Source organism: Melospiza georgiana, chromosome 1 (assembly GCF_028018845.1).
Source record: "Melospiza georgiana isolate bMelGeo1 chromosome 1, bMelGeo1.pri, whole genome shotgun sequence".
Classification (NCBI taxonomy): domain Eukaryota; kingdom Metazoa; phylum Chordata; class Aves; order Passeriformes; family Passerellidae; genus Melospiza; species Melospiza georgiana.
Genome location: NC_080430.1, coordinates 63,937,675 through 63,956,660, shown reverse-complemented (window position 1 = coordinate 63,956,660; position 18,986 = coordinate 63,937,675). Strand labels below are relative to the sequence as shown.

General features: G+C 37.5%; 1 protein-coding gene across 1 annotated transcript in view; it reads left to right on the top strand.

The window, feature by feature from the left end:
* CDKAL1 (CDK5 regulatory subunit associated protein 1 like 1) overlaps positions 1 to 18,986 on the top strand; it is a 379,153-nt gene that overhangs the window by 141,689 nt on the left and 218,478 nt on the right. Inside the window, exon 8 of the mRNA XM_058022013.1 lies at positions 216 to 336. Within this exon, the coding sequence (XP_057877996.1) occupies positions 216 to 336 (121 nt within the window). The remainder of the gene's footprint in view (positions 1 to 215; positions 337 to 18,986) is intronic.

Genomic DNA, 18,986 nt, shown 5'->3' with positions numbered 1-18,986 from the left:
TAATTGGATGAAATAATTTTCTCATTTTAAGATGATTTATTTTACCTGTCAGTGTCTCTTTATAAATGCTCCAGATGGTGGAAATATATTATTACATCTCATTCTCATTTTCAGTCTTTGAAATATAAACACTACTTCTGAAGAAGAGCAAATCAAAACAACTGTGATGAGACTTCTTTGTAATGACTGCATTTTTTTTTTTGTTTTATTTGAAGGTCATTCTGTGAGGCTGCTGGGTCAGAAAAAGGATAATGGAAAACGTTTGGGGGGAGCACGACTGGATTTGCCAAAGATTAGGAAGAATCCACTGATAGAAATAATTTCCATCAATACAGGGTAAGAATCTTCCAAATTTTTCAAGACATTCAGTACTGCAGAAGAATTCCTTTTATGTCTTTCTGCAAGTCTAATGTACTACTCCTAAGCTACACAGAAGGAGGCAGGATGACCCCTTTTAAATAGTTTAAGATGTTAAATTATATTCATTTTAGAAAATAAATCTCTGCTTCTTTGGTTATGAAAAGAAAAGAGTATTTATAGGGTTTTTTCCCCACTGTGATTTTTTGATTTTTAAGATGGTAGTTCCAGAATATTTTTAGTAACTCATTGTGATCTGTAAACATCTTTAAGATCTGTCTGATGTGATTGTCAGCCCAGATTTATTAATGGCTAAATTAGATATAGTTACTTCTGTCTTGCTCCTCTAACCTGTTTGTAAAGAGTCATCATATATATATTTCATTCTTATATTCATTTGAACAAGCTACTCTCTCCTTTCAATCAACTCTGGATGCCCATTTCCCAGCAAGGCCACAAGCATTTTCTGTTCTGTACTCCTACTTTGAGGAATTCTATTTTAATCTTCCTTCCCTTGTTGCTTTCAAAGGCGTTTATCAATGCCAATTGGTATCCTTCCATTTTGTCAATTTATTAAAAAAAAAGAAACAAAGCAGCAACAACAAAAATCACGCAAGTCCTCTTCTGATTTTCCCATCTTCTCCAGCTTATGTAGTAATTTCCCTGGTGGTTGAATTTAAAATGCATTGCTCTGGGCATCCCAGGTAGGTGTGAACTTACTGCCTAGAATGAAAAAAAAAAGTGGTATATCTCAGGTCTGAGTTTGGATTAGCACGTTCATAAACATTTCATAGAGGAGTTCTGATACTGTCTTTATTCTTACTTCCTTGTCTTTTAGTAATGTGGCCTTCATAATTGCTGTGAAACCTAGTATGCTGTTTAGGTCAGAATATCAGTCCAAGGTTTAGTGTGGTTACTTTTTCTTCCTGTGACTTCTGGTAAATATATGGGTGATATTTTGTTGTGTTGCTGAATTGTAATACCTTTTTAAAGTGCATTTTTGTTCACAGATTGGTTTTGAAGTCTGGATATAAGCTCTTCAATGTAGTTACTTCAAGTCTTCTAAATTCTTTACCTTATTTTCTTTCCAGTGAACATCTTGGTTTTGCCCATCAAAATCTCTTCATGATTAAAACAATTTTTTTTACATTTGCTGTGTCTGACTTTCACATGGTAAAAATTTTCCTTTTCCATTAATATTTATCACAGTATAATGTTATAATATCTTTCTGGTTGTAAATGTTGTCTTGGTTGTAAGCTAATTGAGCTATGGTCTTGTTCCTGTCTTTTGATGTACAGTAATGGATTTAAGATAGGAAAATTAGAAATACTGTTATTCCGAATATCTGATTATTAGTAGTTTAATTACAGAGGTTAATACAAGGGTACTATATGGTATGTACACTTAGCATTAGCTGACTGATGAGGATATCAACCATTTGAAACTTCTAAAAATATATTTTGAACAGATGTATTTTTTTGAAATAATTTTTTGACTGTTTGAAAAAAACATTACTTCTCAAGTTGGTCAAAAGGCAGACTGTTAACATCTCCTAAGAAGTTACTCTCAGAAACCCTTTCCTTTAGAACCTGATAGTTTACAAACAAAAATTCCATTGCGTAGTAGTTCTTGCTGTTCTCAGGTTAATTAAATACCTGCTTACTACCATAAGACAATATAAAAATATTATTAGAAGCCACAAAAAGCATATTTGTTTCATTGAGAAAAAAGTAAAATATAACTTGATAAGGCAAAAGCATTCTTAAAGCCTCAAACAAACAAGTTAGTTGTATAAGACACCTAAATTAACTACTATGTCACTCTGTGTTATATTGCCTGCATTCCTCTCCTGAAATACAGGTGTTTGGGTTTTCCTGTCTTTTTCTTCCCCTTTCCTAGTCTCCACAGCTGTGTATCATAGGTGGCTTTTTTGCCCGTTGGTCTGGGTTTGAAAAACAAAGTATAGCTTTAAAAGGCAGCAGTGTGCAGCAGTTTCTGAAAATATAAAAATGTAATGAACAAAGAACAAGACACAGACTGTGGTAGTCACTGTGATTTGACTGTGCTAATTTTATCAGCTTTGCCTTAGTAGTCTGGTTATGCTGATTTTAGTACCAACACCACATTGGACCTGAGTTTTCTCTGTGTAGAGACTTGAGGAAACTTTGAAGACTATTTTTTGGTACGGTGATCTTTATTAAGAGGTGAGTTTGGATTTGACTAGGTGGTTTTAAAATAGTCAAAAATACTTTGTTAAAAAGAGCGGTTTCCTCTTTAGAAAGATTTTTGTCTGATATTGTTAAATGTTGGGAGCAGCATGAGCAGAGCTTCTCCATGAGGGAGGCCAAGAAGAGAGGCAAGGGTGCCACCAGCACAGGCAGTGCCCACTCCAGCAGGACACCTGGTGCCATGGGGCCTGAGCTGTGTGAGAAAGCTGGGGCTGGTAGTAGGAGCCATGAGCAGTCCCAGACATGGAAAATTCCATAAACACAGACTGTGCTGCATTGGAGGGGACCCACAGGGATCATAGTCCAAGTCTTCAGCCTACACAGGACAGCCCTAAGAGTCACACCATGTGCCTGGGTGATGAAATGATCACCCACAGCCTGGGTCTGAAGAGTACAGATAACATAGGTCTGAGGAGATGAGTGCAGGACCAGAGGCAGGCATGGTATTTAAACTCAATCCAGGTCTGGGAACAGAGCCTGAGCTTCACTGGGGCTCCTGGTGCAGAATGGGCCGTGGAGGCAGCAGCTGAGGCTGGGCAGGTCAGCAAGGGCCTGGGGGTGCCCACGGGGCTGTGACAGGTGGTGCTGAATTACCATTTCCAGCTGGGGTTTTAATGAAACCTTGGCCTCTTCTGTAATTCTGTGGGGGAAGAAAAGGCTTATTGGAGCATGTATATTCCCTCCTCCCCAAAGCACCGCGGTCTTCCATGGCTCACATTAACCCTTTTCCTTCTCCAGTAGGATGAATTCCTTTATGTGCATGGACGTCTGCCAGCTGGAACTATTCTTCTGAGGGTTCAGAAAGACCACTTAATTTTTGGGAGTCTCCAGAAATGCTGATTGTTAAGATATCTCTCATCTGTGTCTTTGTTTCTTAACTCAAGATGATGTCAAATTTGATAATTTTGACTTGAGATTTCTTTTATTGAGTCCTTCTTCTCTCTGAAATGGAGGAAGAAAAATTTCCTGGCCCAAAGATTTCTGTCCTTGTATAGTAGCTGTGAATTTTTTCTGTACTTGTCCAAGCACAAATGCATGCCTGCATATGCACATGTCCCTCTGTGTTTGTATTGCCCAGACTGCTGCTGTACATGAGTGTCCTCAGCTGTTTGCATAAATCATATCTGTCCTATCAAGGGACAGACATACTGTCCACTGCACTGTGCAGTCTGTAATAATTATAAATAAAAATAAACCAAAACAAAACCCCACTAGGTATGGAGTATCTGTGAAGATCAGGTACTCTTCTGTCAGTTGTGAGCCAGCTCAGAGGTTTTACACAGTGGCATTTTTGTCCCTAAAAAGGTGTTGCTCTGCCTTTACAGGGACCTGTGTCTTTTTCAGTGTTTGGCACATTTTTATTTATTTCTTTTTTTTAAAGTAAAAGACAGTTTTTCCTGCTGTTAATTTTGATTGTCCTGAGGGTTGTTGTTTTCTTATTGAGAAATCCAAGCTATTTGTTTAATTTACCATGACAGTTGGTGGTTTATGTCAACAGACTGTGACTCTAGAGAAAAGCTCCAATCCCAGGAGTGACATGTTTCAGAGTTTCCAAGTATGTTTGCAGAGACTAATGGTGAGTTACTGGAATAGAGGCACAGGAGATTTACCAGACTTCTCTCACATGCAAAGATATGTTAGTGACTCTTCATTTTTCCATCTGCAGATGTGTAAGAAGGCCTTACCATTCCCGTATCCCATGTAAGCTGTAGATTGGCCTCTGTAATTTCTCCCTAAGAAATAAGGGACCTTTTCTTCCTGTATGGTTTGCCTTCTCTGTTATTGTTTAGAAAACACTTTGCAATATTTTTCAAATCATTTTTTTTCCTATAAAATAGGCAGTCAAAAACCAGGGATTGTCACAGTGCCCAGATAGCTTTCTTAATCTTAGTATGTCCCACAGTGATATTAGTAGATCTGAACCTAGAAACAAAGAATTGTTCCTGTACTCCAAAATAATTCTCTGCTTTGGATTAAGGCATTTGGTTAAATCTCTTCCACTTTTATTTATGTCATAAGCATGTATTGCACAGGTCATTATCTTACTGGAACAAGCCAGGTAATAGTAGTAGAAAAGCATGTTAAATGCTGCTTGGAGAAAAGGCATAAATTTTTAAACTAATGCTAATGTGATGATTCTGTTACTTTGAAGTAAGAAAGAGAAATGTTCTCAAGTTCATTGTGTATTACAGCTTCATTTAGGTTTATGGAAAAAATCTTTTTCTCCTTGGGTCTCCTCTTCATTAGTGCCAGTTTCAGAACCCATGTAGCCACCTAGACAGCTCTCTTTAATGGGATCAGGACTTGGTTTTCCACATATTACTTAATTCTGTATCTGCTTTGTAGCTTGGACCATTACTCATGTATCTTTGTTGTTGGTATTACTCGAACTTCCTTATTAACACTCATGTACATTCAAATATGACTTTATTTGTGCTTTCTCTGGGTGCCCTGGGAAGCATGAGAAGAGTGTAATAATCACCTGAAAATGAGCCCACAGTAGAATTTACTGATGGGTGGATTTGCACATGGTCTGTTGAAGTGCTTTCCGTATTCTTTTTGAAGTTTCTACCTCTCCTAATGGAACAGGCAAGTAACTACACTGCTCATATGACTGGCTAGAGAAGAATTAAAATATACTGAACAGGGAATTTAGAACCAAAAGGAGCATAGCAATGTACATGCATCTGTTGGACTAGATTATTCCTGCAGTGCAGGAGCATTTTAGAAAAGACCAACATGTTACTTCATCTCAGAAAGATTTTCAGATCTGCTTTTATGTCTTAAATGCTAATTAAAGTGTAACACTTCAAGCTTAGTACTCTATGTTGATGAACTGCAGACCTTTTTGCTCATGGCACAGCCCTTGCTAGCAATGTTTATGTTGAGAGTGAGCATACATAGTATTGCTTAGAAGCTTGATGCGTCCTGCTAGTTCTTTAGGGGTATTTTAAGTCATGTTATCTAGTGGTGGTCATTCAAAGTGTTTCTGAGCTGCCAAAGGATCTGAATCTAGCAGAATAATAAAAAAAAAAAGTAGTTTTCCATACAGAACTGAGTTTGTTTTGTCGATCAAGTTGTAGGCACACAGTTTGTGGTGACTGGGAGGGGGGCTGGGTGAGCCTTGTCCCCAGTGGGCTACAGCTGTGCAGGACAGGTGAACAGCATTGGCAGCAATGGGACATGGAGGGCCCAGGGGCACTGATCAGTCACAGAAAGGTAGAGAGGATACACAGGTAATATGCATGAATGTGAGGGGTATAAAAGATTGGGCTAAAGAGCAAGAACGGTAGCTGCTTGGAGCCTTCTGATGTGGCATAGTGAGTCTGTGTATTGTGGCAGTCTGGACTGTGGCATGTGCTGTGACATATGCTGCATGCTGCAGCATCAGGTGACCAAAAATTTAGCATTAAAAAGAAGCTAAAGAGTTACTATTGTCAATCCTGATTTTCCCAAGCAGGAATATTTCCCTGGTTATGTATTGTGAAAGGTCAAAATTCTATTTCTTCATCATTTTGTGTTGTAAACAGTTTTTTCAGTTTTATAAATTGGGGGGGTATGAGAATTGAATTTTCTCCAAGAGGTGCATTTTAATTTATATGAGATCACATAATAATTTTTCAATAGATTTCATTTCAGCATTTGTTTAGGTTTGAATATGTAAAATACTTGGAGTTGTATGTCCATGAAAGTGTAGGTAATTTGGGTTTTGGTATTTTTGGTTTTGTCTTTTTTAAATTGTGCCAAAAAAAAAGAGGTCATAAACTTAAATGAAATGCTTTCAACTCTCTATTTTTTAAGGTGGTTATCTGAAATAATTGATTCAGGTAACTTTTGTCACATTCAAACTTCACAGCATTAGCTGGTTTTCTCTTTGAAAAAAAGGTACAATAATGCTGGTAAGAGGTCTGGGAAGTTTTTGGCGGCATGCATAGGTTCATTTTGCTACAGGTAGTCTTCATTGAATCAAAACCTATTTCAGGCTGCCTATGGCATTAAAAAGAGAACATATTCCATCTCTTTGCTGCAGTTGGGTGAGATATCTGAAGAACATGAAATACCAGTAGGCCTTTCCAGCTAGCAGAATGTAAGGAGGGCAGTGACAGAATGTCAAAAGAGAGGTCAAAAAGAGAAGCACAGTGTTCTATTTTCCTGCTCTGATGGAGGGGAAGTTTTTGGTTCCTATTTGATGCCAGTACTCTGACAGATGTGTAGAGTCCAGTTAGAACAGTATTTATTCCTTTGCCAGCATAAGATACCCCCCTGAGGTATACTGAAGTCCTTGGGAACAATTCAGGATGCTTCTGTGGGTTTGTGTCCAATTATCTAATTATCTAATATAGATATATATCTAATTATACCTGAATGTGGTCTAGCCAGTCTAAAGAGTGATTTAAAATTAATATTTAGCAAAGTAATAAAGAGATCTACTAGCATCCATTAGATTTTTTTTTCTATTGCTGTTTATTAAATAAAAAGAGTCTTTAACTGTGACTGGTAAATCCCTGAGCTTTTGCAGTGATGTGTGTTGCCTGGCCAGATTTTTGACTGGTTGAACTGTCTGAGTGAGATTTCTACCTTTTTGTGGCATTCAGCAAACATCACCTACACCTGTGAGTCCACCTTTGAAAATGCTTTGTTTGTTCACATCCCCTTTGATTTCTTTGTAACAGGGATGAATTTTCTGGAGTCACCATCTTAAATGCATAGCAAAATACCTTTGATTTCTGAGATAAGGATGTTGTGGCTGAAGTGTGAGAGCATGTGTAGCCAGTGCCTTTCTGTGCTGATATTCGTGGGTTATTTCACTAATAATCTCATCAGTTCCGCAGAACAGCCATTTCTTTGGCTTTCTGTGTTTACTCTTGTGAATTGAAATCTATTCCTTGGTAAAAAGTTATCTCTAGATAAAAATAAACAGAAAGATGGAAAGTGAAAATCTTTCTGGTATGTGAAAAATTGGATCACCTACTGTTTGACAATTTTTTTTGGCATATGCTTGTATATTTTTTGTCTATCCAGCTATGACACAATGTGTTCAAATTTCCCTCCAAATATTGCTGTCCCCATTTTGAATGAATAGTGAGGCTGAATTACAAATCTGCTCATATTTTGCAAAAATCTTTAAGTACTTACAAGGATGAATTCCACACCTTCAATTTACCTGATTTAGTTTGTTTATTAACAAACTAATAATACACACCTTTTCCATATTTTAATATTTTACTTTTGAAGGTACTCATGTAAGTGACTCTGAACTCAAAAGAAGATTTTGAGAATACAAGATGAAAATATGTTTTGATTTGCATTCATTATTATGCTTGGAGAGGAAAAATAGTATTTCTTTGGATTACAATAATACAGTTAGTATATAATTACATATTACATGCACACATATTGTATTTAATTCTACTTGAGTTCAAGGTAAATGCTTAGAGTGAACTCCCCAGGACCTATGAAGCTATGTGTAATTACTTTGGCCCTACTTACCTTGTAATATTTAAGTAGGCACTTTTCATAACTATTTAGCTCAAACATTGATGGCGTGCTAGAGCCTATCATGTCAGTTACCCTCAGAAACAGGGAAGGTAGAAAGTCTAGAAAGGTAGTGTATGTGTTTTTGAAAGGAAACCTCTGCATCAGGCTTTTTGTTTATATTTCAATTGGTATTTGCATGTTCATATATTTAGATTTTGGCTATACTGTCTATCAAGTATGTATTTCAAATGTGCATGTAATAGATATTAATCTGTTCTGTTTTGGCACAATTCACAGAACAATTTACATAATTAAAATTATGGGTGACATAGTTGTGTGTATCTAGGCATTTGAATTTTCGTAATAAAGTCTGAAAAGCTGGTAGTCCAAAACTTGCAGAAACCACATGGCTGGAACTGAGGGAAAAGGAAAATCAGTTGTTTACAACACAAAGTCCTAACAATCTACTTTCTTGCCTAAGGTCTCTTTCCAATGCAACTTACTGTAACTCACAGCTAAGGTAATTATTTCTTAATTAGATATTTAAATAGCATATTGATGACACTCTCTGAAAGATTTTTCTCATTTTCAGTTGTTAGTAATTTCTTAGAATTATTACAGTTGCATTTGTACAATGACTATAAAATGATATGTAATATTCTGTTTAAAAAAGTGCAGCAAAGTCTCTAGGTGCTTCATGGTAGCAATTTCGCTGAAATCTTGGGAAAATTGTATTGTTTATTATAAAGAGGTGGTCTATCAGTGTGGCTTACATTCTGATCTTACCAGCTTGTTGTGCTTGTAGTCATTTCTGTTCTGTGTGTCTGTCCTGCTTCTGTGTCCCCATTGCTAAGAATGTCCCTGCCCACTGTGCTTCCTCATGCAGAAAAGTGGCGTGTTTTACAAGGTGGTTTCCTTCAGCAGCTTATGCAGGCAGGTCATTTTAGAAAGCAGGAAGGAAAGTAAGTGGATTGGACCAGGAAAGGACCTCCTGAGTAGCTTGATTTCTGTCTTCTGCAGCTCATTTTGTACCTCCTTCAGTGCCAGAGCCTCTATCTGCTGATGCAGCTTGCAGGGGTTAATTGCTCATGGAAATCAACAGCTGAGGGCAGGAGGAGGAGGAGGAGGAGGTAACCCTTTCTTTCTCTTGGAAGAGGTAGTTGTGGTTCTCCTCATCCCACAGAAGTATCAGGCCTGATTATCTTCATGGGACTGGAGTTTAGTGTGATAAATTCCCTTCTGCTACTGGGAAGGGGGAAGGTGTTGCTATCTTCAGTTCCTTCTCCTGTTGCCTACAGTATTTCTGCCATTTGTGTTGAGCTGTATTACACAAAATTGCTATGGTGAATAGTGAATAGGATGTAGATGTTTTGCAGATCCCTTAGAGTAAATGTCTGCCACCATGCTAACCTTGAAAGGAGGATGATCTTGAATTCAAGGCGATCCTCACAAAAAGGAAGATGTTTATGCACAAAAAGTTTATTGCATACCTGTATTGAATATATAATAAGGATAGAAGTTTTTAACTAAGTATTTGTCTGTAAGAAACAATTTTTTCTGTTATGCTTTTAGAGTGTCGTTTCTCAGCTTTGTATATACCTTCATGATTTCTGCCACCATTGCTCTCTTTACAATGCTACTTCTTTCTCAGTTTTAGAGTTTTCTCTGCTTGAACTCACTTCTTTGAATTTCAGTTCTGTCCCTGGGATTTCAAGTATGTAACTTGTGAAACCCCTTAGCTATGGATCTGAATTTCTCAGATGTCATGCTGTCTTTTTCAATGACAAAGTAATCCTGAACTGGACTTCTTTATTTTCCCTGTACAGATTAGAGCATGATCCTCTGCCAAGAGAAATTTTGAGAGGGGGGAAAAAAAAAAAAAAGTGTTCAAAGAGTCTTTAAAGGACTTTTCTCATTAGTACATCAAATACCTGCAGTGATGACATCATTTGTGGTATGACTCGGAAACTCATACTCCGTTCTCAGGTTGTATTTTTCATTGCTGTTGTTCAATGCTGTTAGAATGGCTCTAGGAGAAGCACGTGTTCAATGAACGGCATGCATCTTGTCCTTTCCAAGAAATGCTTGGCCAGTCCCTCATTAAGTTTGCTGGCATATGACACCTAAGAATTATTCCTGTAAATAGGTGTTTATTCTGCTATTCAGAATGCTGTACTCTGGCAATTTCATACTAGATTGTAATACTGCTTGTATTATAATGTAATAGAACAATTATATTTGATTTCTCTGTTGTTATGATGATGGATTTTGTGCCTGTTGCTTCAATGGTGCTATTTGATGATGTCAAAGTAAACTGACATCTAAATCTGCACTGTCCACTTGGCTCTTTGCAGTTTTCAAGCAGTGAGGATTTTCAGTGGAGTCAGGAGGTACATGCTGGTGAAGTTCTTTGCCATAGGCAAAAATCATTATGACATTGTTTGTACACACTGAGCACTACTGGCCTGGAAATCTTTCTGTTCAATGTTTTGTCTTCCTGCTACTTTGTGAGCTCTCAGTTTTTGAAAAATGTTGGTTAAGTACATGTAATACAGCTATTTTTTCTGGGTCATGAAAACTTCCTCTTTCAAGTCTACTGAATTACTTCTGCATCAAGTTAGAAGAAAATAGTTTGTTTTGATTGTTTCAATTTTTGCACATTTGCTTCCCCTGGGCTATTTCCTTCCAGCCTCACAAATATGAACTTTTTCTGCATAGTGCCACCATGAGTTTAAAATTTGCATCAGATCTTCTCCTTATACGTTTTGATATAATTCCTTTTGCTCTTGTACATCTCGAGAAAATTTGCTATTTCACAGTTCATTTACAAGACTTAGTAAGACTTATAAAACTTGCCAGGAATCACTGTGCAATTCTCTAAACTGTAGTATACCACACAACTTGTAAGTCAGTGAGAAAAACAGAGGTCATCACATGCTCCAACTGCGTCATCTCGTTAAAACTTTGGGCAGCTCCAGGCATTTTTGTGCTTCTCTGTCACTAGGTGGCTTCCCACACTGCGCAGTTTTGTGACTCTCTTAACCCAAAAGGAAGATCACCAGAATTTTAACAGCATCCTCAGTTTCCAACTTAAATTATGTGGGGGAAAGGCTAAGAGTTGGGAGGGGGCACCAAGGTTTATTTTGCTTTGTGTAACTATGATCTGCCAGTTTCATGCACTTTCAGCTCAATCCTTTCAATGCCACATTCCCGATTATTTTGAAGGCTGATTCAGAAGATGAGACAGCTTTAACATCCTGGAACGTGATTGCAGGTTAGCATGGAGCATTGTAAGGTGACTTCCTGCCTGCCTCTTTGGCAAATGCTTCCTTGCAGAAGTGGTTTTGGATCACACAACAAGCTGCATTTTGCAGTCTGTCTGAGAAGAGATTGTTCTGAAGTTGTTTGCAGTTTCATATAGCCGTAATTCTGACATCATTTGCTCTCTGAGGTTGGAGATAAATTCCTCCCTGTTGAGCAGAGCATTCATCTGTGTCCCTTCTCTTATGCCCATATTCGTATGTCCTAAGGGAAATCTGGACAAAATACTGAGAACCACTTTATTCATTTCTCAGATTACAGTAAAGACTGAGAAATAAGCTCCTATGTCAAACTTACAATTGATATTGTGTTGTCTTTAGTCACAAATTTTCACATAAAAAAACCCCAAACTTGAAAAACAAGACAAGCACTAGAAAATCCATTGTTTTTCAAAAATACTGTCTTGCTGAATGTCAGTATGAGAAATGCCTGGGCTTTTATGTACTCATAGTTCTGGGTGGTTTAGTGGTCTTTTCTTTAAAGTGTTGTACAACCTGAGTGTTTAAAGCTAAATGCTCATGTCTTTGCCTTACTGCTCATCAGCAGAAGCAGGTAACTTTTACTTGCCAAATAATAAAACCAATTTATTTTGCTGGCATCAGTATGACATCTTAAATGTCACCAAAAATGAAAACATCTTGTCAAAGTGTCTGACTGAAGTGTCTCTTGTGCCCTTTCAGGTCAAGGTTGAATTTTTTTTTGGAGACCTGAAAGGGAAATGTGTTAAAGGAGGTGTAAAAATAAGAATCAGGTTTGGGAAAAATCTTGAATTTGTTCTTAGACTTGACCTAGAGAGAAATTTAGCGGAAAAAGCGTTTTCCATGAACAAGATTTATGAACTTAAAAATAAAAGAAAAAATAATTATTTTGCATTACCTATCAAGTACACAAAAGCATGTGTTGATGATAATCTCATTGACATGTATGAATTTATAAGATTTGAAAAATGGGGAGGAATAGGGCATTGAAACTGTGGTTATCAGTATGGAACATAAGAGCAAAATCACTGAAGGAAAGGTGCTTTTAAAAAAATCCAAGCAAATAATAAATAAAAAGTTAAGGATTGAGATTGTGCTTGGAAGATAATAGGTGGCATAAAATCCAATGTAACATGTTCCAAGATTATTGATATTATATCAAATGTTTTGTGTGGAATAGTATCTTTATATGACTTACTTATATGGGAAAGAGAAAAAATTAACACCCTTTAATTCTGATATTTATGCTAAAGTTCAAATAAGCTGTGAATTTTAGATTACATGACCCTTTTTACATAATTTACATTATCTCTCTTATTTCTTGATCTGTTAATTTTATTGAAGAGTCTCAAAATCTGTGTATTTTCTGTATTACTGTTCTTGACTGTCATTCTTGAAAAAATCAAATTCCTGATTGCAAAAACAAGTTACACTGAATTGAGTAATAGTTTTATTTGTGCTTCAGTTACCAAAAAAATGTAAGATGCTTAGTGCAGATTTCTGGGTTTCTTCTCCTTTTGCTTTTACTGCAAGATGCATGTTAGGAGACTTAGTGTTTACACCAAGTTTAAAGGAGGCACTTGAAGGGTCCTCATCTCCATTTGTGCAATTTAGGCAATAAATGGTAAATTTTTGTGGATGCACAATTTTTTTTCCAACAAGGAGTCTTAACAAAAACCCGTTGAAATATTTGTTTTAAATTTTCTTTTGACTAGTTCAGATTTTTTTTTCTACAGAACCAAGATGAATAATATCTAATAAATCACGTGTGTTTTTTCACTAACCATCTAGTAGTACAAATGAGATTGATTTCCTGAGTTTGAGGTCCCCTCTGGATCATCTCTTTCTGGGCAAGTTGCTGCTTTAGAAACTCAGGGTACTCAGCAGATGATGGAAAATGCTGAGATATTTCTGGACTCCTTTGCTACCGAGCTCTGTGCAACAGTACTGTGCTAATTCAGGGGGACTTAAAATGTCAGGGCCCACAAAAGGTAATTTCTTTCTCTGTCAACTGGATATTAATTATGGGAGGGTGTTGAAAACCATGTCTGTTTGGGGTTTTTTACTGAGAAGATGTTTGGGCTTTTTTTCAAATAGAGAAATACAAATGCAGAAGTGAAGTTTTGAGAAGTGCCTGGAGTTGGTTCCACCCCAACTATCAATAGTTGTGTTTGGGATTAACTGAACTGGATAATTCCCTGACTAGAGAACGTCTTTGACACGCTCCTTCTGTCTTGACAGAGATCACCATTAGTTCCCTTGTTCAAGTTGTCGTCCTTGTTTTCGTTAAGACCAGACTCAATTGAGAGGAAAAAAAAGGCAGTAAAAAGAGATCTTGGATTCCTATTTAGACTATGGTAGAAGGTAGTTGTATAACTTCTTTCAGCATGCTAGTTCTGCTGAGGAGTGTGGAGTGAGGCTTGTACAAGTGTTCTGTATTCCCTTCCGCTCTGATGTATAGCAAGATGTACAGAAAGCTTCAGTCAAGTGCTCCCCAACTACTGTGTCCAGAAAATGAGGATCAGATGTTTCTCTCTATCCCTATGAAGTGTATTGGTAGATAAAGCTCCCCAAAGTAAAAGTTTACATCAGTATGTCAGGTGTTCGATGGAGCTCCTGACTTGTGTTTGCATAAACCATCTTTCCAGACATGAAAGGTCCATATGGAATGAGCCTAAATTTGACAGTTATAGTTAGCAGTGTAGCATTAAGTCATGTATATCATCATGTGAAGGAGACAGCTCTTTAGACCTCTGTTTAATCTGTTCTTTTTTCCTTTGTCTTATTTACATCTTCAGGGACTCATCTTGTCCTGTATAGTAAGAATGTGAATCCAAAAGAAATTGTCCTGGCATGATGAAAGTGGAACTTTGTGTGTGATTCTCGTTAATGTCCTTTCTTGCAGACACAACTGCAAGTCTGAAAGTTGGTGCTTTCCTGTTTGCACATCATTCCCAAGGAGTCAAGAAACCAGAGTGCCTGTTGGTGGGATTGTGTCAGTGTTACTTCAAACAGGCTTTATCCTTACAAATGGGGTTTAGTTGTCTGGCTTGTTTGAAGCAGTGAGAAAATTTCTCTGATGTTGCCATATTTGGTTTTGGCTTCAGGATAAAGAATGATTACTCTTGGAGGGGTGGTGGTAAATGAAAATGCATTTTTAAAATTTTTTACCTCTTGATGATTATTTGTAATGATTAATTCCTCTCTTCAGAATTACTGTTGGTTGCCCATTTTTAGGGAGATTCTTGGTCTACATCAGGAGTGGTTGGGGACACTCTAAGTCTTTACTCTGTATCTTGAATACACTAAATGAAAGTGAAGAAAGAAGCCTAAAAGAATGTGTTGTGCTGCTGGGAGTGTGGTTAACAGCTTTGCATCTGAAACTGAATATCACCACTGACAGCATCACATATATTTAAGTAAAACACAAAACTAACTGTGAGGTTAGGCCTAAAATATGAAACTCTGTGCCATACATCTCCTTACCTTCAGTTTAAATGGTCAAACCACATTTTTAAGGCTGTTCTTAGTACTCTCCAGGGAGAGAACAAGTGGTAGGGGGCACAAACTGAAATACAAGAAATTTTTGTTTAAATGTAAGGAAAAACTTCTTTTACAGTGGAGGTGATTGAGCTCTGGCAGAGGTTGCCCAGAGGTTGTGGAGTTTCTATCCTTAGGGATAATCAAAAGCCATCTGGACCTGCTCTGGTTGCTGCTGCTTTGAGCAGTGAGGGCTTGCACCAGATGATCTCCAGAGATCCCTTCCCACCTCAACCACTCTGTGAATCTGGGAGATTTTAAATAAATATAAACAGCAACAGAAAAACACATGAGGATTTAGATACAAACACTGTGCATAATAATGAGCTTGCTTTATGCTGGTGGAGACCCTTACTCCGGAGGTAAATTTTGTGGTTTCACACTTTAGAAAGTAATACCCTAAAGTAAGGGTTTCTTGTCCCATGCAAAATGCATCCTCATTTCCTGACTGAAAAGAATTTCCTGTGCAATCCTGTAGGCCTGGTCAGCCTTGGGAAAGAGGAACTTTTATTTCTAAATTCCTTGCCTGCTAGGCAGAATGAAATATTCCCACTGGAAATATACACCCCAAGCTTCTGTCTTTGTAACTTTACATGTTGAATTTCATCAGCTTGATTTACAACAAGACCTCAATGCTTTTTAAAGAAAAAAACGTTTTTTTCTGAATTTGTCTTTCAAATATATGGTTTTTCTTTAAATTTTTCTATGTAGAATTTTGATTTTAAGGACTGTTTTCAAAACACTGGATGAGATGTAAGGTTTTAGCTCCTTTTTTTTAGGAGTTTGGTTGATGTCTGTGTGGACTTTTTGAAAAGGAGCTATTAAAGCAAAGGTCAAGTACAAAATTGTCACTCATCACATGCTTATCTAGCTTATTTTTAAACTAATACACAAGTGCCTAAGTATCACATGCTCTTTCTTGCATTGCAGACTGGTGCCAGTCCTGGTGTCTTTTTTGTTTTTACGAGATAAATGTCTAGTGGTTTTTGTTTGCAGTGACTATGGTTTGTGAGTCATTTATGTCATATAATGTTGCTTTGTTTCTGAAGTTCAGTCGTTTTGCAGAAGGTAGATGGAGTCTCCACATTTTAACTTGGTATTGGGCTGAAAACTGCAGCTGGAGAATGTTTACTGAAGGGTTTGTTTAGTCATTCACATTCCTCTTTTCTAACAGTTTGGTTTAGATCATTTGTTAAAGAGCTTAAAGAAGAACTCCCTTTATTATTGGCGCAGACAGGACGGGTTTTTTTTTCTGCAAGTTATGGTTTTTAGCCGATTTTCTAAGATTTATTTTTCCTTTACAAAACTATCTATCAGTTACTTTTTAAAAGTTTTAAGCATGGGTAAAATACTGTAGTGATTTATAACTAGTCAAATACATATTGAAACTTTTGTCTTTTGCTCTAGGTATATTATAATTCTTCAGTAAAATGAAAAGTAATAACTTTTGAGATACTGTTTTTAATTTACCTTTTAGGACTAGTCTAAAGGACAGTTTTGTGCAATAGGGAAAAATATTAATAGAAGTTAAACTATTTATGGAAGTATCAACATCTTTAGGACAGCTCAGCTTGGGTGTTCACCAAGCACACTGTAACCATGTAAATAACCTTTGATCCTGACTCAAGAGGTGGAAGTGAAGTCTTCTCTAGGCTTGGCCATTTTGCTTGAACAGGAGGACTATGATAATGTTGTGCTTGTTGGCTTGTGGCTGCAGTTGGTAGGTTTGCAGGGTGTCTTCCTATATCTGCAGCTGATCTCAGAACTGTTTTTTAGACATGTTAAAATCCTAATCCAGCTTTTGTTTTTTTTTTTTTATGTGGGAACAGGGAATGTTCTCCAAGATTAGAGATATGTGGATGGGAAAGCACCGTACAAGCTTGTTTGTTGTAGGTTCCTTTCTCCTGTAAATGTTTCATTAACACACTCAATATACAACCCCTGCAACTGTGCTGCAAGTCAGGCTGCTGCAGACACTTTTTAAGCTGCTGGTATGTAACACAATCATTCTTTGTGGTTCACACAGCTGCTGAATTTACTGCAGAGACTATAATAGGAATTTTCATCATTAAGCTTAAACTAGGCCTTGCTTGTTCATTCCAGTAGCTTATGTATTTTTGAGTGTTGTTTCCTGGAGTGTAGTGTTAAAGTCAAATATAGGAGCAAAGCCATACCTCTTAATAAAACAAAAGTCAGTTAAACAAAACAGAGTTACAATCACAGAATGGTTTGGGTTGGAAGGACCTTAAGGATCGCCTCGATCCAACCCCCCTGCCATCCCCAGGGACACCTTCCCCTGGACAAGGTTGCTCAAAGGCCCATCCAACCTGGCCTTAAACACTTCAGGGTATGGAGCATCCAGAACTTCCCTGTTCCAGTGCACCACCACCCTCACAGTGAAGAATTTCATCCTTATATCTAATTTATAACCTACTTTCTTTCAGTTTGATTTATGGATATTCTTTTAAATGGCACTTACTGCCAGCTAGTTCTCAAAGGTAATATTGCTCTACCTATATCCACTTTAAACTCTGGTCTCTGCTGTCCTCCTACTCTTCTTTAGGAGTTTAGGATTTATGAAATCTTATATATATGTGGAATTATTTATGAATGTTGTTGAATACTGTATGCTCAATTATTTTCTTATGCAAAAAATATGTGGGGAAAAGTAAAGTTCTCTTTTGAAGTAAAATTATGAGAGTAATACATAGATATTCAGTAAATAAAATGGCTTTTTAATTTTAGTCTAGAGGAGCCGAATGCTTTATTTTCCAAAGGGATGAATGCTGCTCTGTGAAGCAAAGCTTAGAGACCTATCTCCATCAAGTCTTGTGAGACTGGAAAGTTTGATTCTATAGTTTGCATAAACTGCCTTAGACATGAGCACACACAACAGCTTACTGCACATCTGCTCATTGGGGGCTTTTCTTTTTTGTTTATACAATTTACAATCAATTTAATAGAATCAGGTCCACTCCCCATTCTTTTCTTTTACATGTGGTACAGGTGTGTTTGCATAATAGAATTTAGGATTTTAGGGTGAATTCAGAAGTTAAAACATGGCCAAACGTAACTCACAACAAAACTGATAAATTTAACCTTTCGTTTTTGGTAAGATTTGTTTACATTTTGGGTTGGTATGAACATTTCAAAGGAAAGTGGAGAGGCACAAATATACTCCTCAATTCAGGGAACTAAATTATGGCACACATCTCCTCACACTCATACGTGTGGACACAAACCTAAACCTGGAGCAGCAGAAGTCCTTGGTCTCTAGGAAGGAGTTGTGTTCTTGTTGGGTTCCAGGGTCTCAAAGAGATCAGCTGTGGTGCAGCTGTTCCAGTACTTGGTGGCTGTCATGGCACAGTACTTCCTTTGGTCTGATAGTATTTTCCTGGGTTTTTTCCCCACAACTTGCATCCATTGCTTCTATTTCTGAGACCTTGAACCTCCAACAACAGCCTGGCTGTGCCTTCACTGTATGCTCCCATCATCCCTTTGTAGACAGCAGTAACAGCTCCTCATTCCAACAAGGAACAAGCCAGTTTTCTTCATGAGGTTCCTGTTAGACCCTTTTCTCCAGGCTATTGATGTCCCTTTGAATAGCAAACCCACCTTCCAGCATGTGAAGTAATCCCCCCAACTCCACTTTCAGATTTGCTGCAGATATATTACATCCCTTCACCTCTATTGCTAATAAAGTTGGGAGATTGGAGTGTCCCCAGCATCTGTCAGTCCCTGGAGAACATGTCACCAGTTAGACTTCACACTGCTCACCACATCCCAACAGTCCAGCCCATTTTTAACCCCCTCTGCTGAACACCTATTCAATCCATATCACAGCAGTTTGACTTTGCAGTTTCTAGAGGAGCCTTGCAAGTTAAAAATCATAAAAAAAAATCAGGTCTCACTACATCCCCAGGCTTCCCTATCCCACAGGGTTAGTCACCACCTCTTTGTAGAAGGCAAGGTCAGTTCATGTCTTCATACAGCTCAGCCTTTGAGAAAAATGTCTATTTAACCCATGTCTAGAAAAGCCCATAAGCATCTTGTAGTGTGTCATCAACCATATTTGTGAAAGCA